General features: G+C 40.1%; 1 protein-coding gene across 1 annotated transcript in view; it reads right to left on the reverse strand.

Annotated features, from left to right (window-relative positions):
* The window catches only part of LOC138019040 (rap guanine nucleotide exchange factor 6-like), a 93,003-nt gene that overhangs the window by 4,559 nt on the left and 66,439 nt on the right, over nt 1-22,005 (reverse strand). Inside the window, exons 24-42 of the mRNA XM_068865701.1 lie at nt 15,739-15,824; nt 11,420-11,645; nt 10,848-10,912; nt 9,561-9,668; nt 8,943-9,000; nt 8,214-8,288; nt 7,485-7,583; nt 6,253-6,352; nt 4,868-4,916; nt 4,676-4,754; nt 4,496-4,579; nt 3,702-3,776; nt 3,048-3,119; nt 2,827-2,973; nt 2,617-2,725; nt 1,660-1,758; nt 1,100-1,138; nt 479-562; nt 124-249 (exon numbers count right to left, since the gene is read on the reverse strand). Coding sequence (XP_068721802.1) covers nt 124-249; nt 479-562; nt 1,100-1,138; nt 1,660-1,758; nt 2,617-2,725; nt 2,827-2,973; nt 3,048-3,119; nt 3,702-3,776; nt 4,496-4,579; nt 4,676-4,754; nt 4,868-4,916; nt 6,253-6,352; nt 7,485-7,583; nt 8,214-8,288; nt 8,943-9,000; nt 9,561-9,668; nt 10,848-10,912; nt 11,420-11,645; nt 15,739-15,824 — 1,780 coding nt within the window. The remainder of the gene's footprint in view (nt 1-123; nt 250-478; nt 563-1,099; nt 1,139-1,659; nt 1,759-2,616; nt 2,726-2,826; nt 2,974-3,047; nt 3,120-3,701; nt 3,777-4,495; nt 4,580-4,675; nt 4,755-4,867; nt 4,917-6,252; nt 6,353-7,484; nt 7,584-8,213; nt 8,289-8,942; nt 9,001-9,560; nt 9,669-10,847; nt 10,913-11,419; nt 11,646-15,738; nt 15,825-22,005) is intronic.

A 22,005-nucleotide genomic window follows, 5' to 3' on the forward strand; every position in this document is an offset into this window, starting at 1 on the left:
GCGTGGTGGCGGTGAGGGGGGAAAGGGAGGGAGTGTCGCAACTTTCACGCTCCGCGAAAAAACAAAAGAGTTCTTTTTTAACACCTAGCGCGAGGGTTTACTTAAGCGTCGCGATCCTCTTACTTGGTGGATGTCGATAATGCGGTCTTCTATGTTCATCATTGATGTGTAATCTTCTCAGTTCTTGCATATGAACTGTGTCTTCTGGAAAGGACGTTCGGTCGTTTTCAGGGAAAACTTGTACTTCGTCTGGAATAGAAAAAAAATGATGAGAAATCAAGAAGGGAGCTCTGTTAGTACATACGACACTTGTCCCTTTATTTTCGAAAGGGTCGTTAAAGGTCCAAATTATCTGCAGAGGACAAGCACGCTGGCAAACACTGTTCAACGAGAGCAAGATTAAGACTCAAAACTGGTTCAGTTTACTTATTTGTTTGTGTTTCCTATGTTTGCTTGTATTGCACTGTTTGTGTTTTACCTTCTGGTAGCAGTTTTGGTGACTGTACGTCTGGTTCCGCTAGGGACGATGAACTTGCTGTGGAGGACACTGAGATTCGATCGCCTAAAGACAACAAAGAAAGATCTTTTAAATGACAAAACACGCGCGCAGAGTTTGACTGACCAGTCAACGCAAAGTAATTGTTTTCTGGCCAATCAAGGTCAAACTATTTCCCCTGTTAAAGGGTCTAAGTGGTGCACTTAGCAAAAGCTCCACCCATCAAAATTGTGCTATGATATCTGCTACATGACCAACCGGTAGCAAAGCTCCAAATTGCAGGAGTTAGGACAGTCGATTTCAATGCCGATTGACAATAAAATACAGGGAGCCTTAGGCAGAACTTCACAGGAAGTAAGCTGCGAGATATATCTGTCTCGAATAAATTTGAACAGTGGAAACAATTACTCCTTTTTTCACTGCCAGCGCCCACTAATCACTGAAGTTGACCGGATTAAAGAGGCTAATCGCATAATGGCGTGATTGGCGGATTTCGATCCACGTTAATAAAAATTGTTGATAGCCGTAAAAAGAGAACAGACTTTATTGCCAAGAGGTCGCTTGATATTTAAAAGCGACGAAACCTAAAACAGTCGTTCTTACCTCCAATCAGGTCTTTTTTAAGTGCTAATGGCGATGGAACTGAAAGGCGAAATGACAAAGAGAATTTAGAATGGTCAGTTGTCTTTTGAGAAAAGCGCATTAAGCTTGGAAACTATTACCTAAAACAAGCTTCAAACTCGCCTAGCGAGAGGCAAGGACGGCTAGCTTTTTATAACCGCAGTCAATTCAAGAACAAAAAACCACTCCATCAAAATTTGAGTACTCAAACAATTTTCTTTCTGAAGGGGCGTGACTTTTTCTTCAAAAATTATTACCGCTGGTAAGGAACTTAATAAAATTCCTATTGATTGAGCATTGAACCACTAAATACGGCCACTACAGTTCAGTTTCTGAACAACAATCGCTGGTTTTTTTAAAAGTATGAAAACCGTAAGTACCCGGAGAAAAACCGTAGGGAAGAGAGCAAACAAATTCAACCTACATATGACGGCGATTCCGGGACACCTTGGTGAAAGAGAGCACCCAGTGATGTGCTTTAGTCCTACTAAATACAGTCTACGTTAAAAGTCGACGGTCTCTTGTAAGGAACACTACCTCACCTGTTAACTCGTGGGGTTTGCTTCCTTTCCGATCTCTTGGGTTGGCGACCGGAGAAGACGTGGGCGAATTTTTCTTGCGCGTTTGCACGCTGGGGGGAGCTGAAGGGAATGAGAAATTAAACAAATACTTGAGACACCCTCCGAGACAAAAGCAAGAAAAAAAAACCGGAAGATCATGTCGAGAGGGACATATTTCCGCTGACGTCAAACAAATTTGTTATCTACCACATTCTCCCGTTTAGAAAATTTGAAATAACTTAGTGCTTTCACGAAATCGCCTGTACGCACTCAAGTTCAGATTACATCTCCCTGGTCCAATAGGCCTTATTCACGATAGCCGCCATGTTGGTTTTCAAATTGTCATGCAAATTAGCCATCTGGGGGGCGGGGGGGCAAAGATTGGAAAAAAGGCAAATTGCGGAAAATCGGCTCGTCGAAATATTGAAATAACAGTGCTAAAAGTACATTTTAGAATTTAGAATTAAGTATCTTTTATAATCATTTCATATATTTTGATTGCCTTTGACATCTTGACTAACTAGTTCGCTTTCTGCTCATTTTTCACTAAAAAAACATCGAAGTAACTTGTGTAATCATTCTATTTTACTACTTAGGTGATAAACATTCAATGAACGTGAAACAAATCATCTGCGTGGCTAAGATGTTCGTTATAACCTCTCGAACGTGTGCTGTTTGCCCCCCCCCCACCCCCCCAAAGGAGTGTGTAGCTAATTTGCATGATAATAGCAAATCCAACATGGCGGCCATCGTGAATAAGGTCTATTGCTGAAAGCTTGGTTAGCGCCGCGTGTGATTAAATTATATGATAAAACGCATCTTTTGTTGTTCAAGGTTAGCGCATACCTTGCTTCAAAAAACTCAGCGGTAATCGCTACCAACTAGAGACACCTGTTGTTAAGGGGGATAGGGGAAAGGAAGAACACACAACTATCTTACCTGACCCTTGAGGAGGTTCACAAGCGTTTGACATGTCACGTAGTTTCTCTTCATCTTGTATTATGGTTAGGCCTGAGAGATATTGCTTGACTCTGCGTGACATCATGGACTACGTGACAAAGAAAACAATAGGTCAGTAACATTTTCCAACCAAACAGTAACCTATTAAATATAAACAAACACTGAGAATTTGGTTGCTAGGGCACGTACCTCTTCGTACATCTTTTTGGGATTCTGGTCACGCAAGGACCGGCGGTTGGAGCTACCCGTCACCATGCCAACGACTGTTGATGTCACCTTCTGTTGCCCAGGACCACCCTGACTGTTGGGATCCTCTTCGAACATTGTTTCGGGGTCCTGGGAATAAAAACAAAGGGTCAATTGTTTCACTTTGGATGGCGCGAAAAAACAAAAGCACCATTAACACTTACGTAAGGAATGGAGTTGAACTTGGAAATTTGGCGAATTTCCCGGGCGATGAGTCGAAGCTTCTCGAAGTTTACCTAAAAATTCAAATAAGCATGACTGAGTTCTTTTCAAGGCGACAAAGACTGAAACTCCTTTATGACGGAAGTAACGTACGAGATAGTAATTCTAAATGCTTCCAAAGTGAAAAAAACGCAAATAGCTCAAGGGCAAGTCGAATATCTCCGTCACGGGTTTGGATTCTCAGCAAACTGTTGCTTCCCTGCCTCGGTGCTAGTGTGAAACACAAACATTTGGAATCTAACAAGACAGAGCCGACAAATTAAACGTGCCGACATTTGGAAGCTTAAGTTTCAAGCGTTTTCCCTTCGTCAACTCGTTTGCTACCAAATTTTGGAGCTAACGGGCAAGACTGCCATTAAATGCACTTTTTTTTTCTACCAAACGAGTGTACAATGATGTGAAACGAAAAGCTATGATTTCCCTCAATGAAAACAACAGGGCCATTTCGAGTTCCTTAGCATTTCTTTTAACGCAAGCCTAAATGCAACGTTTTTTTGTGTTACCTCGTTTTACTTCAAAAGTGAATTACAACAAATTTTCGTAAGTCAGGCATCGCGCTGTGTTGTTGTCTGTCTATCAGAGAAGGCTCAGCTTACCAGGCCATCCACAATGCTATCATTTCCCAAATGGATAAACGTTAAGTCCTTGGTGATGACTGGAAAGAATGGAATCTGTAACGAGGAAAAAAATGAGCATTTTGGCATATTTATGACCAGGAAGAGAGGGTTTGTGGTAGATTTATGACAACAAAGGGAGGAGAGACTTATCCCACAAAAATAATTTATCTAGCGATTATGTTTATTCTCACTGAAGGATCATCCAGGCAATGTTTCATTTTGCAAGTAGAGATAAGATTTTGGTCCTTTTAGTAGTGATACATGACTTCTATGCGCAGAATCGAAATAAAGTTCCTTTACTTTTAACATGACGCAGACTCAGGTACTGGAGTATATTTGAGGTTTCAAGATAGTGGGCGCCCACAAAAAAAAATATAAATGAATACGACATCACTGCCAAATCCAACTAGAAAGAGGAAACAAGTTGGATATTTACAAAGCGTTCGATCTGGGATTAAATTTGGGTCGACTTAAGATATATAGTGTTGGTTGTAAGAGGGGGGATGGAGGGGGGGGGGGGGGGGTCAAATCGCAGCATCATCCGACTTACTAAAGCGCCACACTCACACGGTCACCCTAATCTGTTCTGTCACGAGAGAATCTCTCACATCCCTATGGACTTAACAAGCTGATACGCCGCTGTTTGCTACACAGGGAATGTGGACGAAACAGCCACCATGAAATATATGCTAAGTTCGCTCAGTTGCGCACGCACAACTGATCAACCTGAGCTCCCTCGTTGTGCATATGTCACAGAAAAGTTTTCAACTCACCAGGGGCGGTTCACCGTGTTCTCCGTTCAGCAAATTCCTGTATTTGGACATGTTCCTCGAGGGATCCATAAGACTCTGAAGATCCTTGAAAACAAACGCAAAAATATAATGTCACTTGTGGAGGCAACAACAAAAAATGGCGTCAAAGGATAGTGGAATAGTTCACGACAACAACTTTACCTCAAACGCCTTGCTATGTCTTGTGGGTAGTTTATCCCACGTGTTCTTCAGCCGCCGCACCGCTGAATGGCCGAGACCGCTGAAAAAGCGAACAACGGGCGTCAATATTCTGTTGAACATTCCGTATACTCGCGCAAACCAACGCTTAACAGCACTGATAACAGAAAATCGTAATTGGTACAAAATACTAACCTTACAATAGCAAACAAAGTATTGTAGTTTTTGCACTCTTTGCAAAGTCCTGAAAAGAATACATCACCGTCCAGAAAAATAAATTAGTAAAAAACACAATGAATTAATAAAAACTGGGGATAACAGTCCAGAAAATAATAAATCAACAAAAAAACATACTCAAGGGTTACAGGTTCTGACAAGTTTTAGTATCAAATGGTTCTCACGATAAATTTTAGCGCGCTTGACTTAAAACAATCTGGTGTTGTAAAACGAATCTCTTTGATACAGCGACAATTCTTCCTAAATAATATTAAGGCTGGGAGGAATAAACGCTGGTGCCTAGAGAATTTATAGGATACACAAGATTCGGGATAGGGGGTTAAACTAAATCCATGGCGGAGAGATTCTCGGCAACAAGACAGAACTCGGGAATACTTGATAAAAATCCGAGTTCTCCTAACAAGGGTCGAATCTATGAACCACCGAGTAACAGGACTGCTATGAGCTTTCCAATTTTTTCTGGAATATCCCCGAGTTATCTCCTCATTTATTTATCGTGTATACATACATATATATAATTGACTTTTATCACTTCAGTCACAAAGAGACACTGAGTGCTCGTTTCGTTTTCCGAAACCTTTTGGGCCCAAAAAGCTATTATCAAACTTAGCATTCACTTATTATGAAAAGTAGCCCATGAGTAGAAGCTTGCCTCTCCCATACAAGCCCTATGAGTCAACCTTTGCGCGTATCTTTCTATTTTTAGAACGCCACGAGTTCTTCGGCTCTGCACGCGCCGTTTTAAATGGCCAATCAGAATAAAGCCATTGTCACAACGAAGACAAAAATAGCAAAAACAATGTATGTAAATCGTGCAAATTGATGTAAATGTAAGTCTCCTGTTGAAGGTTAGTTCTAAAAATACAAAGAAGAAACGCTTAAATGTTGACTCAAGGATATAGTGCAAATGGAGGCTCCTATTCATGGTATCCTGAGAAAAGCTAATCTTTCGAACAAACAACAAGAGAAGTAAAATCTAAACGATTGTCTTGAAACGTCTTTTGTTTAGATATTCAACAGGCATATACCTAATCGGCTAACTCAATGTCGTACCCAATTCAAATCTCCCGGGATTAAGATTCTTTGTGTATTGTATTTGCATGATAATGTAGCATTCATATTTAAATGATATGGAAATACCTGGAACGAACGTTTTATTCCCAAAGGGTTTGAATTGGGTACAACATTGAGTTATCGGATTAGGTCTATCGTGCTCCTTAACTATGCTCGAAAAGCGCATGCCCAGAATCGGAAACGAAATCAGCCATAGCGACGAACCTTAAATAAGGAAGTCTGTAGAGTCTTAGAGTCTTAGAGTCTGTAAAATAACAACATTAACTTACTTGCGATTTTGATAAAAGTCTTGATTATCTTCATACGCTTGACTAAGTTTGATTCGTTGCAGATCTCTGTTACAACCCAAAACATCTCTTTATTCACAATCTGAAACACAAAAAAGTAGGTCTAACTGAGAATCTGGGAAAACGCCGAAAATCATCGGATCAACCCGGCAAAAAAGATGGTCTTCTCACAGGTGTCACGACGAATTTGAGTGCCACAGAAATGTGCAACCTCAAGGTATCAAGGACGGAACTTAATGAAAATAAAAATGTCTGAGTCTATTTTTCGAATATTGCTCCACTTAATATTTTTCTTCGGTTTTGAAAACATCTGGATTAGTAGAGAAATCACAGGATCATCATACGAGTGATGTTTTAATTCTAAAGTATTGATTTCACGGGTATCATTGATGAGATAAACTAAGAATAAAACTAGGATCCGAGCCAGGATTCGAGCCAGGATCCGAGCCAGGATCCGAGCTACGATCCGAGCCAGGATTCGAGACCTAACCGAGCCCTAACCGAGACCTACCCTAACCCTAACTAGACCTAACTAGACTAGAACAAACCTAAGTAGACCTAACCTAACCGATTCGAGACCTAACCTATCCGAAAAAATTCGAGAATAAATAGCGGAGAAAGCTCATCTTGGCTCGAATCCTGGCTGGAATCCTGGCTCGGATCCTAGATCCTGGCTCGAAGTCTAGGTATCCTCATCAATGATTTCAATTCGCTACGACAAGATCGTTTTCGTTTATAATACACTCAACAAGATTTTCTCGATCGTCTCTCAAGGAAAGATTTCGGTACATAAAATATATTCAGTTTATGAAAAACTTGCATTCATATGTGGAAAAACTCATCTAAGTTTGAGTTCTCAGTTTTCGTCTTTGTGTCAGACTTTACAAGCGGAGCAAAGCCGTTTTCAGAAAAAAAAAAATAGAACAACTATATATTATATTGTCGGCCGCTTTTGCTTCGATTTTGCCGCTCAAAGTCGTGTCCGCGTGGTTGCCATAGAAACCTAGCTGGAACTCTTAAAACTAGAATTTCGGAGAATCGAATCAAAATCGATAATGTCCGTTGAGTGCATAATAAAAGGAAAACAACAACCTGAATTGTCAATCACCTTGAATTCACTTTGAAGTCATTCGATAAATACGATAAGCAGTTAACAAAGCAATCCACTAATCAAAGGCAATCGTCTTCAAAGACTGTAGTAAAATAATTTTTACCTCCGAAAATTTTCTCAAGTTCTCCGTTAATTTTGGACCAAAGTTCCATAACTTGTATATATACTCCCGAGGATCAATGCTTCTGAAGACTTCAAAATCCTTCAAAAAAGAAACATAATAGTACTTGTAACCAAATGTTGAGATCTGCAACCCCGCAAAAACTTGTGCGGTTGAAAAGAGGTACTTTTATGATAAAAACCAGATGATAAAACAGCATACAGAGCTCTTTGGTAATTTGTGCAATAAAAAAGCCCCTAATGACAATGTGTCTGCAATATGTAATACGAAACTGCAATCCGTTTGCTTTGATAAGCTAGTTTTTTAACATCTTCTTGAGGTAACCAAAAACAAAATAATTCTAGAGATTGATGACAGAAACCTCTCCGTTCCTTGCTCAAAATACAAAGGAAATAGTGAAACCCGAAATGTACCGGGAAGGTTGCGGGACTTCGAGAAGTGGACCCTAGTAAATTTACAGTACAACTGAACACTAGACAAAGTTTAATTTCCAGAGATCAGACAAACAACGAAGAGAGAAAAATGTACAAGTTAATTGTGATTAGAAACTAGAGTGACCTTTCAACAAATGAACCTTTTTCATTAAAACAAGGCAGCAAACAAAAAACCTCTGTGATCAGTTTCAACTTTGGTCGTTTCCCTAGAATCAAAGATATCCTGTTATTCAAGGTCAAATTTCACAGACGTCAGCAAAGAAATTAATAAACTTGCCTGCAACGTTATCTCCTTTGCCAAATCGCGTGGCTTGAGTTGCAGTAGGCTAAGATTAGCTTCTTTGGCCAGTTCCTGCGTAAAAAGAAATTACAAAAAGTTAACTCCGTTCTATATTCCTCAAAGTTCGAAGAATCCAAGTCAACCGTTAAGGGATTGGAATATTGATACCTGTAATTTATTGAGAGCACAAGAAGAAAACAATACATGATATCGATCAAAAGAGCTGTTTTTTAGTTCGAACTTCGCCATTCGGTTGTGCTTAGTACGATTACACACGGCGAAAAGCAAGTTTCGCGCCAATTTCTAGGCGACCAGCTTCATAACCAAGATAACTCATGACTTGCTTAGGCTTACAGCTCGCCACATACGTTTGCCTGACGCTTTAATTGGCTCATTTTATTAACCCCTGCTGTCTTGATTGGTCAATGAAACTATTATTTCACGATGATTTTTTTTCCACTCTCTTTGCTTTCCATTTAATGAAGGAACACAAAGATTCGCAAGATTCATGTTTCCACACGAACGACGAGGACAAAAACGAAAAAAGCGAACTCTTAGCACACCAAACGTCGACTTGTGTCTTTTCCACCGTTAACATTCGGGATTTTCATGCCAAGCCAAGAGATATTGATTAAAGCCATCACGTTCTGTTCCGAAATAGTACTCATCCCAAACAATCTGACAGTCGGACAATGAAAACGAAATAAACAAGGAAAAGCCACTGACCTGAGCAGCCTCGTCAGGAAGAAGAGAGCCCGACACAAGATTGTTCTTTAAGTAGTACCTGCAGGAATCGAAGCAAGCAAGATTTAAGAAACTCTGTGACGAATAAAACAGCCTAACAACGGAGGACTCACGGCTAAAACACAACGGAGAAATCATCGATTTACTCGCGTGTGCTAAAACAATCCCGCGCTAACATATTCCGCCACAAAGCAGGCTAACTAGTAATCAGAATTAACTGATTGGAGTGTAATGTTAAGTTCTAGTTTTCTACCCCATATGAACCATGTGAACGATAGCCCTACTAATGGAAAAAGGAAAAAAAAGGAACTTTATTTAAGTGTTTAGTCGTTCTAGCGCTGGAGCGCAAATTGGGGACACTGTAGACTGAAATGAACAATGAAAGTAAATCAAGTCAAATGTTGGTTTATGAAATGGGAAATGGGCCCATCCAAGGACAGAGAAATACGCTGAGCAGGGTGGGGATTGCACCCACGACCTTCGGGTTAGGTCACCGCTGCTCTACCGACTGAGCTACAAGGTCAGACGGGAGCAGGTCGTGGGAACTGAAGGTGTTAACTGGTAATCAAATGATAACTGGTAATCAAATGGTTTACTGACCTTCCATTCAAGTGAATCCTATCGGATAGGTTATGCAGCATGTCAGGTAGTCTGCGCTGTTTGATGAATCCCTCATCTTCTACAGTTATCTCACATAGTGAGTAGTTACTAAAAGGAGTAAAATGAAGGTCGTTACGATACTGCAAAACAGTCGTATTTTTTGCGAACGGCAAGCGACGCGGTAAATATTCGAACGCGCGCTTCACACGCGATGGAGGATCAGGCTTAAGGCGCTTCGCGCCTTCCGAAAAGGGAAGAAAACGACTGTTTTGCAGTCTAGTCGTTAATCGTCAAATCCAATTACTCTACTTAGAAAAGACTCAGTCACTGCGCCTTCAATAAAGATGCCGATTCGAGTTCATCTTACAACCAACAATTTTGCTTTTTGATGCCGCCAAATATTTTTGCTGCGACAGTTGCGTCGCTTGGCAAAACCGAAAAACTCGACACCATCATCACCTTTCGCTCCAGTCGCGACGGTGAAAAACAAAACAGTTGATGGGAATTTGAACTTTGGAATCCCAATGCTAATGAGAGGTGCAACAATGTCACAATAAACAAGCCTCGCCGATGGACTGACGTATAAAATCTGATAGATTGACGCAACTTGTTGCATAGCAATGGTATGGCGTGCAGACCACTTCTCTCCAGTGTCAATAGAGATGCAATTCTTTGTTTAACAGTATAACAAGCGCGACTCCTTTATCTTTAATAATAATACTAACAATCAACTTCATTTAAGTGTCAACTGTACTTAGCGCTAGGGAACTAACTGCAGTCACTACAGAAATCAAATCAACTCATCAAATGGTAGGTTGGTTTTTGAGGAGACGGGAAAAACGGCGTGCCCGGAGAAAAACTTCTCGGAGCAGGGGCCCGTTTCTCGAAAGTCCCGAAACTTTACGGGCCATTTTCGGGTGTCACAATTCCCTCTGTTTCTCAGGAACAGAGAGGCTTTGCTTTGATTTGTCAAACTTAACAGTCAGTTTGCCTTTTGTCACCTTGAAAACATGGTGAAAGATCGGCGTTCTTGAACAAGCGGTTGGCAGGTTTACAAATGGCTTTTTGAGTCCGAGAAGTGTAGGGGACCTTCGAACGGGCCCCTGAATAGAGACCCAACAAACCCAACCCACATATGATGCCGAGTCAGGGAATCGAACCCACGCCACATTGGTAGAAGGCATGCAAGTGCTCCCATGCACCGCTGCGCCATCTCTGCGCCCTCTATTAAGCATGCTAAGGAAATTTTCAATATCGCGACGGAAACGATGGTGTAACAACTGTCACCTTGCAGAATCTTGGATGCCAAAGGCATCTAATGCGCGATTGACCACTTCTCTGGCTGTGGTTTCCTGTAAAGAGACAAAACAAAACAAAACAAAACAAAAATAATTGAATAAATAATCTCCCGATAAACTGATTGCAGTGGAATGAACGCAGTGACCAGTTTGAGCACTTGTGGCGGTCCACCTCGCGTAATATTGTAAGGTGAATAATATTCCCATTTATCCTACACAAAGAAAAAAAACGTTCATTTCTAAAGCGACTGTAGATGCAGGAAGCTTAATTGTTTTTCTTCGCGGCTGCTCGGGTTAAATTCCGATTTACCTAATCCCAATGCGCAAAAAGCACTGCCCAACTGTGTGTTACTGTACAAACTAATTTTCAACATTATGTCATACGTTTGACAGAAAAATAATCTGCCACGAACTTTAAGATACTGTATAGTATCGCGATATTTGTTTCACTCAAGGTTTATATTTTGATAAGCGAAGAGACGACAGTTCATCAAGATATACGGCCATACGACACGCTAAAACAGTATCAAGATTGTTTTGAACGAAGCTGTCATGTCATACCTTGTACACCATGAAATATTTACAAGTCTGGTCCGCCTTGTAGACTTTGATAACTTTATCAGGCATTTCGCCGTTCTGTTCACTGGTGTATATGCACTCTGTTGACCCGAATCCTCTTGGAAGACTGACTCTTTGCTTCTTCACAGGATGGCGGGCCAGAACGTGCATCTCATCCGTGGAGTCGTGATCCATGCTTAAAAGGTCTCTTTCACTCCGGGAAATCAGTCTGCGAAGACAAGAACGATAACTACTCTAGCAGTAGCATTGGATCGATCCCACGGTCGTAAAGCTATCGCAAAAACTATGTGGAGATGACGAACAAAGCGGAGCACGAACAGGTTCAAGACAAAGCGGCCGCCTCTTATATATATATTAGGTTGTTGTTTTTTTAGTTTCCTTCTGTCTTTTTCATTTTTTTAGCTTGAACGATCTGCCTCGAAGTTTCATGAAACTGACGAAATGAAAGTTTTAACTTTTAAAATTCGCTTTCCTTCAAGACTTAGATGTTCTTAGAACATCTTTCCCTTCCTATTTTTTCTTCCCTTTTTTCCCGATGATCGCCTATTATTTACTCCCATGTTCCGTCTACTGGGTATTTGTTTCTCAAGCTGCTGCTGCTTTTTAATGTGTATTTTTTTTTCTGTTCATTGTTTTGTGAGCCTGTGCACGTCTGTCTAAGAAGATCTCTCAGAATAGCCAAGCTAAATGCGGGCTTCCATTGTCTACGTAAATAACTTGCAAAAATATTGCGAGCACGCAAACATAAAGTAAGGAGGTCGACTAGCAACAGAGTTATTTTCACAGAGTTATGACATAAGAGTTAGAATTAAGTTTCCAAAATCCTGAATTCAAGATTTTGGAAGGACTGAATCCTGAATTCAGAAATACAGAAATACCTAAACATGCATAAAGGCTAACCTTTGGCCCAACTAGGCCTAAACAAACGTTTCTAGGCCTAAGGTTAGCTTTTATGAATGTTGCCTTCCAAAATCTTGAATTCATGATTTTGGAAACTGAACTCTAACTCTACGGCATACCTCTATGAAAATTCCTCTAAGAATAGCTGTCCCCTAAAGTAAGTGTTGCTGTTGTTTGTTATTCTGTAAACACCACGACTACCTGCACTTAACAGTATTAGGTCGTCTTAACCGCAGCATGCAGGCAACAAATTGGTTTAAAGGCAACAGAAACCCAACGTAAGCAAGCAGGATTTATCCCTGAGAAGTAATTTTGCAGTGTTAAAAATAATATGAAATTCAATGCCATTCCTTGAGGCAGATGAGAAATACCGATAACACGGGCAGAATATCGTACGTGTTGATCACGTGCTAAAAAAAGTGCCAATTTCACAGCCAGACTGTGTGCTTTCGCGTTTCAATCTGTGAAAGGAAATCTACGCTATACAAAATTCCAAGCCGTCTATGCAAGCCAGTTTAGACCTCCGAGTTCTTGCGTTCAATCGTAAAATGTGTCAAGCTAAATGAAAGGTACTAAAAGGTACATTCCTGTGCTAACTGGCTGTCTTTGTAGATGGTAAAAAAAAAATCTCTGCTTACGAGCCAGAAGGCTCATCAGGCCGGCGCTTATCTCCGGTTTCTGTAGCATGAAGCACGTAGATGCACGTTACAAAATTAAATTCTGCACTTCCAAAAGATTTTGATCGCATAAACACATTGATAAAAATTACCTCCTTTACAACTGTGAGTAGCTCAGAGTTTCTTTGAGTAACAAAAGCAAGTACTGACAAAATCGATCATAGCCTAGAGCTAACCTTTTGAACTCGTTGGCCCGAAAACAGACCGCGAACCTTCGAAATGTCACTGCCCATGATCCACACAAGGTTTTTACTGCGCACAAAGGAGAACAAATCTCCCGTGGTTTGAATTAATGATGCAAGCGTCGAGTAGACGTACGCGTTTCGAGTATACCAGAAGCTCTCTTTTGCGTAATATGTCGATTATATTATATTACATTATTGAAATCAACGTCGGGGTTGCAGTGTCTAAGTCGGAACATCAAAACAGGCACAAAGAAGCAATAACAAGATGGGATACTAGGGACGAAATAACAGGATCGAAAACAAATACATAATAAATATTGAGAAGAATGCGAACAACTTTAATTTCATCCAAATAGAGTTTAATTGGAAATATCAAACTTCTGCCCACGCTTGAAATCAATATAATTGTAAAAAAAGACCCAAAACAAAACAGTAGACCACAAAGAGTTACTCTATGTGGCTTATCAGTAAATGATAACATGAGTAACATGGAAGACTATATCAGTAAAAATGTGAATTTCGTGTAAGTACCCCTTTACACCAGTTGCATTTTTTGACATCGGGGGTTTCATTACACACTGTTTACGGATACCCCTCTTCTTAATTAAGCTTCGATGCAAGAAGAAGGCTTCCACTGCCTGCTACATGGCAAAGGGTGCTAACTTTGATGCAAAAAAAAACAACAACAACGCAATATCTTTGTACAGAGATGGTCATAAACGCAATAACGAAGATATCATTGACGTCATCTATTGTCATTAACGTGCCAAACCAGAGCCTTATAGGCTGTCGAAACAAAGGGTCGTTTGTTCCTAATGTTTTGTAAACAGATACCTTCCCAACAAGACCTTGCAGAAAAAAAATTTAAGGCAATCTTTTCGCGCGCGATCATGATAACCTCAACAAGGTTTTGCACTAGGTTTTAAAAAGTCACTGCTGCATAGTTCTAAATATCTGCAGGTAGTAGTAAGTGTATTTAAAACAACCTATATCCATACTGGCAGTTGAGCAAAATTTATGAACGGCCACCGCAGCGCAGTATCACAAGGCTCTTCAGACACTTTGGTACTGTTCGGTATCAATCGACCAAATAGACAATTGAAAATAATTTCTAGCACCACATAATAAGCCCCATTCAAAGCGGCGACCTTTGGTTACATACCCCTGAATCACTTTCTTCAGTCTGAAGAGGCTTTGGAAGAGAATCTACCCCCCCCCCCCCCCCCACGAGATAAGGGACCCATTCACTGCTGTGTAATGCACATTCAGAACCAAATATCAAATCCAAAGTGCCGCTCGGCACATTCATTTAAATTGCCGCACGTGAGACCGTCATCCATAAAAGTCAACGCTTACATTATCAAAGTAATCAACAGAGGAAACTCATGCTCGTAATAGTCTCTTTTTCGTAATTTTGTCCAGAAAATGATCTTGAGACTTCTCCTCAAGAACGTGGTAAGCTGCACGAAAATATTGAACGACAGTTTGAACATGAAAGGTTACACCTCCTAATTTCCCTCCTGAAAAATGCTATACGCAGGTTAGTTTTTTTGCCCTTGAATGATTCCACTTCGGGATTTCAAACAAAGATTCGAAACAAAAACACCGCGATGATCCGGTTCAGTAAAATAATAAGCAATACCGACAAATCTGTAGCCATAACCAGTGGATTCACATAACACTGCCGTGCAACAAACTACAAAAGTTAAAATTTCCAAAAAAAATCTTTCTGGAACGATTGTAGCAAAAACCGAAAACTTTGATCGGGTTTAAATTGCTAACGTTTTAATTTTCTTTCGTTACCCCACTACAAACGAGATACGATCCTATTCGATATTTATCCGCGGCAACAAAACATAAACAGAACCAAATTTTCTTCGCTTGTCGTAAATTAATCAAAAAGTATTTATATTAAATTAAAAATATATCGAAGCTAGGAGTCGAAGCTAGGAGAGCGGAACAGATTCCAATCGACGTAAACCACAGAGGTATTTATGGAACCTTACACAAGGAAACGTAGCCTATGGCAAAATTCTTAATACGAAACCAACTACTGCATATTGATCGTGAAAACTGAAATCCTACTCTTTACCCCCCCAAAAATTCATGTCACAAGCTTAGATAAAGATTAAACCCAAGAGAGGCAGTTGTCCGCACAATTCTGATTGATAGATTCCCCATTCGCAAAGAAATTCTTTGATATCCTTATCCTTAACTTTGTATTTCCCACTTGAGTTCGACTGGAATGTTCCTTACAAAAGATCTGAAGTGTCGGATAAAAATAGAAAAGTGAGTAACTGTTTCCGCTACTTCGAAAACAAATGTCTTCGTCCTACTTTTTGTTCGTTCTTAAAGGAAATTTAAGCGCCTTTTGAAAGAACAAAATTCACCCAGAAGTCGGCTTGAAGTAATGGAGTTAGGGACGTAATATTACACCTTTGGAATTTCGTAGCGCATAAACTAACAGTGAATTAGTTCGCACACATCCTTACAAATAATTTCCGTGAACAACAAAGACACTCTCATGTACTGTACTCACTTGGTGTTCCTTGAGAGTGTTCCAATCACGCTGAGTCTGTTTAAGGCTTTCTTGACTCGCTCAGTTGTGCTAGAAGGATGAAGATGCTGTGGTTGGACAAAAAAACACTAACATCAATAAACTGTCGCAAACTCACAGGTTCACTCGAGTGAAGCCAGCTGAGCTCTCAGGGAAATCAATCAAGCTATAAACTAACTTCTGAGAATCGCGGTGCAGCGGTTTCTCAAGATCGAGACATCTGTGCGTGGGCGCCAGGCCTAGCCGAGCGGAAATTGTTCACTCACGTCAAAAAGGGACTCATCGCCTTTGATATATAGTCAAGGCACAGTCGCCCTTTCCTGTCACTTCAATTCCAACGGAAATGATAGCGAATGTGAAATGACCTGGCGCAATACACCAAGGCTTTTCTCTAACCCCTGCGGTCACGGTGCAGAAGTTTATATTTGACATGGTCTTCTCGGAGTAACTTATTTGGAAATCAAAATCAAAAATGCAAGACGTTGTACTTATATGTTTCCTGGTCGTGCCAAATTTAGATCTGACGTTTACGATGCAAATGATCGGGTCTTTATCTCTTTTAGCGATTGGATACAGTAATTTGTTCAAAATCAATCGGGTATTGTAAGTATAACGCATCACTTGAGCATTAATCACAGAAAGGCCTCTAACGCACAGCATCATTAAGGGAAAGTCAAAAGAAGCTTGCAAAAAGACAAAAAAGGTTGCCATGAATTTAGGCAATCTTGGAAAAAAAACTCCGGCCTTTTTACTTGTTTACGGTTTACGATGAAAGCTCTTTTTAAAGCTCTTGGTCAGGTTTTCAAGAAACGAGCAAGGATTTCAGTGCTAACACTTCTCTAGCATAGAATCCTAACAACGAATACTGTCCGGAAATGTTATCACTTACAGAAAATGAACAGGGGCACCCAACGTCAACTTTCGGAAAATATCTGTTCGGAAGAGGATTAGAGAGCTAGAATTTTCGGAACATTTGTTGTAAAATTTCTTGCTTGCCTGCCTGTCCTAGGATTTTCGAACATCTAAAAAATGGCATAATTGCCCAATTTTAACGGATTTTTTCCCTAAAAAGGTCACCTAGAATTTTCGGGAGCCTTTTTTCTGGCTGAAAATTTCGAAAAGGTAAGTTGTAATCCCTATAATTCTCGGATCACTAGACTTTCAGCTAGGAAATCCGAACAGATGAAAAATTTTTAGGGGATAAAAATATGCCTATATCTACCGTTTAAATAATAAAATACGTTTGACAATGCTATGTTTAAGTGGTTTTGAACTATATTCTCGTTGGGTGCCCCTGAATGAAGGCTTCCGTACGATTCTCGGGAAAGTACCGATCTTCAAGTGCATGAGCAACCTTGTATAACATTGTCCAGGTCGCAGTATCGGAAAACCGAAATAGTACCTTGGCAGATACTCTACAAGGAATTACAATGCGTATGACTATGAATGACACGCTGAATCATGCGAAACGAAACTGAAATCCATCCCTGTTTTATTGCCATTGTGCTTATCGCAGTTTGAGGCTAACATTTCTTCAAAACGAAGACCCCATTGATTTCGTTGTTTTAACATCGAACGGAGCATTTCGTTTCCTTGCCTTGTAGTTCTAACCGTTCTAAAATTAATTAAGATTCAGGTCTTCGATCTCCTAAACCCGAAAACGAAACAAAAGCGTGTTCTTAAAGCGCTCTCTAAGTTACCGAATCGAATTTACGACAAGATGAAACCGTTCAAAAAACTAAAAACCGATAAAGTCTTGCCTACTGTCAAAAAAGAAAAGAAACGCAGTCGTGTCTTTCACCTCACAATGTCTGAATCCACAAGTTCGGACGCGGGATTTATTGAAATGCAGATGCAAAACCCGTTATGACCATCAACTTGAATTGTAATCGATTTTCTACAACCCGCACCATCACTTAATAAAAAAGCCAACTTGTTATGCACTTCCAGTCGGAATTTCTACACGTTATTACCGGCTGATTTGAATTGTCACGGTTACTTTCCGAACACGGCTACACAAGCTCCAGGCTTTAAATATCATCGTGTATTACATAAAGGTTCTTTAATTTTAAGTTTAAAATTTTTACTTACCCCAGGCGACTAAGGTTACTTTTTGTCACACTTGCGAGTGCGAGCGATTTTGCGAGGCTGTGATTAATGAATGAAGCTATAAAAAGTTTAGATGACGGAACCCGGCAGGCGATGCAAACCAAGAACTTATTCGGGCGATCTTTCCTTTCGTGGCCGCTAAGCAATGTTGACATACAAGAGTGAATGTGTAACAATGATGATGTACTTCTTTATTTTGACGCCATACAGTCAAGTCTTGTTGAAATTCTTACGTCGATATAGTTCAATGTTTTGGATATTAAGTACCAGTCAGTCACGACTCTTCTATCTCCCATATGTCATGAAACCAAACAACGATATATATTCCTATAAACTCGCAGCCGAAGTCTCAAAATATGTCGGAAGGATGAAAAGTAAGACCTTTTTTTCGGAAAGATAGTGGCTTTAGTCATCAATAACTTGCCGGTGTGTATGACAAAACGGAAAACCATTCTCTTTACCATATAAAGACTGATCCGACTTCGCCTTTGTTGTTCGTTCAATATTTCATTTTGCTCACGATAAGTGACACTTAGAAGCTTAAAAATGGTCCTCGCTAGCTTTTACTAGAAAATAAAATAAATCATCGAAGTCGTGTTATAGAAAGATTTCAGGCTGACGCTTGTATTTTTCACCCCAAAGCTCAGTGTTTTCGAAAATATGCCGAAGACCTCCCCATGCGTTCAGCTGGGAGGGTTTTGAAAATATATGTACAATCCTGTACAAGACAAGTCCGTCTTGAGAATTTTTACGTCAGCGGAAAAACTATACGGAACAAGCAGCCAACATCGAATACCTTATCAGATTTTAGCGGTTATTACAACATGAAAGAAAATTCGAGGTTTAGTTCCAGGTTCGTGCCAAAACGGCCCTCTCCGTAACGCAGCAGGGGACAAGATTCTTACAAAGGACTGAAAATAGAAGGCTAAACCCAAGTAAGCAAACCCACAAAAAGCTTAAAAAGTTCTTGATATCCGCTCAAAGATATGATGAAATTTCTTATATAAAATATTTATAACACGAGGCTCTCGCAAATGAAAATCGACGAGAGGATTCCACAGGAGACATCCTCTTCATTCTTGCGTGTTTCATCACGAGTGTAAAACTGAACAAACCGCTGTGCCAGCACCCGTTTCATTGGTTGGGGAGTGCTACGCTAAAAAAGGCAGTGGCAAGCTGGTTGCGTTTAAGCCGGTACGATAACAAAAAAAATTATCTTTGCATTAATAGCGACCAAAAAATAATGCTACATTTTGTTTGCAGAAAACAACTCGTAGCGCAACTAAGGTATATTTTTTTTTCTTGCGTAAATCTAAGGATGGAGAGGATCAAAATGGATTGAACTTTGAAAAAACTGGCCGATTTTTTTTTAAGCTAAGACACTGCATGTTATTATTTTAGATCACTGCAGTTATGAATACATCATAAGCAGTAACGAAAGGAAAGTCTGAAAAACTCGGGCTTTAATGAGACTTGGACCCATGACCCCTCCGACACCGGTGCGGTGCCCTTAGAATCACTTGGAACCTACAGGCACTGCACTGGTAGCGCAGAGGTCAGGAGTTCAAATACCGTTCAAGCCAGAATTCTTTGTGCTTTCCTCTCGTTTAAAAGCACTGACAAATATTTCATATGGAGAGATCATCTTGCAAAGAGTCCTTTGACGTCATCAGTCTCCTATGGCTGTCCGGAATATTTTGAGTGTGAGCTTAGTTCCGCTATGTTATGCGTTTTACCTAGTTTTGACTTAAAAAAACAACCTATCCCGAGAGTTACCCTTTAATTTTTAGATTTACCTAAAAAAAACGTTCAGTTTCGCGCTAACAAGGTGCATTGCGATGCAAAATGCGTTTTGATGGCACCGCAAGGATACTTGGAAGAGCTCTGACAGCTCCACTGCAGGAGTGAAACCTACGACCTTCCGATTACAAGCTCGGATTCTCTAAGAGCATTTTTAATTTTATCGTTTTATAAAGAGGCACGTTTTCTATGCCCTTAAAAGTAAGTCTTTTGGATCTCTGGTCATTAGAGTCAAGGGACTAGCTTCACTCAGTTTCTTTCGGTCCAAACCAAACAAAATCATTTACGTATGCCGTAATTTTGGGGGAGGATATCAAATAACTTTGTACGAAACGTCATCCACACTAAATTGTCCGCCATCTTTTTCAAGTTGAAGGGTTGGTTTCATGTCTCTGCGCATGGGCAAACTGTCACGCCAGCCCATTTAATGCCATTGTTATTTAAACAATTGAAAGCACAGAAGCAGGAAACGGAAACAATGTCATAGAAGTGGCATTATTCTTGCAATCATTTCCTTCGTGCTATGAACCAACTGCATGCGAATAGATAACTCTTGCGTAGAATAAAACGTTCGACCCGAACAATAAATTCGATTGCCAAAACTAAAGTTGATATTTCCTGTGTAAAGCCGCAGTATCGTCCATCAAATTTGGGCCTCAGTCATTCAGTGTATTTGCTTTACTGCTCTCTGTGATTAATTAACATAATCTGCTTCCGTAAGAAACCGTAAAACTTACTGCTGCTAGCGCCAAAGCTTGGACATGCGCAAAACCGTGAAACTGTCCCTTAAAGGCTTGCGAATTTGGAAAAATAAAAAAAATTTAAACATTTTAAAATACATTCAAATTTCCACCACTGCCATCTTAGCGGTCTTAGTACAGTAATATAGACCTGTATGTATGAATTGCAGGAAGCTGGGTACAGAGCCCCTTTAACGCAGAATCCCAACCCAGCTCAAGGCACGTGTCCCATCTAAATAAAAAGAATGGTGCGACAGCTCTTAAACTGAAACCTCGGCGTATGATAGCTGTGTAACAAAACGAAACTAATGCTGTGTGTGATGTACAATATTTTAGTTGAGAAGTTATCTGACTTTAAGTACGCAAGAAAACGACTATTAACGCAATGACGTTTGAGAAATTTGACAAACAGTCAGCAATATCTTTAAGTCTTTTCTTGCTGCTAAACCTTGTTGACCAAATGCTAAATGCTGACCAAACCAAAAAAACAAAAAAAAAAAAACATCCAAAATCAGCCCGAGCTTGTGGCATGGCAACAACAAAACAAAGATCGAAACATTTCTTTTGACTGAGATCTTGAAATGAAAATTTTCCTTTGTACTCTAATAAATAAAACATTGTTTATCCAAACAAACAAACTTGTCGCACAAGTGATCCGCCTTTGTCAGCCACGGGGGAGATTATGAGAACAGCCCTACACAGTTGAAGACAAACGTAAATATTTCTCCTTTTCTAGCCAAGGTTCGGCAATTTCCCAAGGAAAAGAAATTTTTCACTCGAAAACACACAGAGCTGAGCCAAAGGCCCCAAGGGCATGGAAGATTAGTACATGAATAAAATAAATATATGTTGATTTGCGTGGGAAAACACAAAAGTATATTGCCGTTAAGGTGTTTACTATCACGAAACAAAAACCACGCAAGCGGCCGAAACGAAAAGTCAGCTATAAATAAACACAATGTACATTGTTACACAATGAGCAGACAAATCGAGAGACAAAAAACTGCCATAAAAAAGAATTAAGTTGCCACCGAATCCACTCAGTCGATGAGAGAGCACTTTTTGTCCCGCTTATTTGAACCTTGGTATGTTCAGTCAGTCAAAACTTGACAAGTTAAAAGAGTGCCGACGTAATTTACTACGCCTTTAATTATGACTCTTAAAAGACCGTCCGGGCTGAAAGCTCTTAAAAATATAATTTCTGCAAAAATATTGTTGACCGAAAGATCTTTTTCCTAGGGAAAAAGGTTTAGAAGCCCTTGTTATACAGTACAACAGGAAAGTACAGCTTTCGTTTAAAGACTACACTTGTTTGAGACCACGATAAAGCCCTCACCGTCGAAATTTCGAAATGTATGCTGCTTGCGATGGCTACAAATTGTAACAAACGAGTTCGCCCGTATAGCACAGTTGGTTAAGCCCGAGCTCGCGGGATTCTAGTCTTGAGCAATTCAATTTCATTTCTTGAGACTTCCGAGTCCGCTGTTCAGACTGAAATGCGTATCGCTACAGCTTTAGAAACCCCAAAAACGGAAAACTGAGGGTGTAGGGAATGTTGGGCGTCCCCTTATACCAGCTTCAGAGCTTTGTAAACTGCCGA

This window comes from Montipora capricornis, chromosome 10 (genome assembly GCF_036669925.1).
Source record: "Montipora capricornis isolate CH-2021 chromosome 10, ASM3666992v2, whole genome shotgun sequence".
Taxonomy (NCBI): domain Eukaryota; kingdom Metazoa; phylum Cnidaria; class Anthozoa; order Scleractinia; family Acroporidae; genus Montipora; species Montipora capricornis.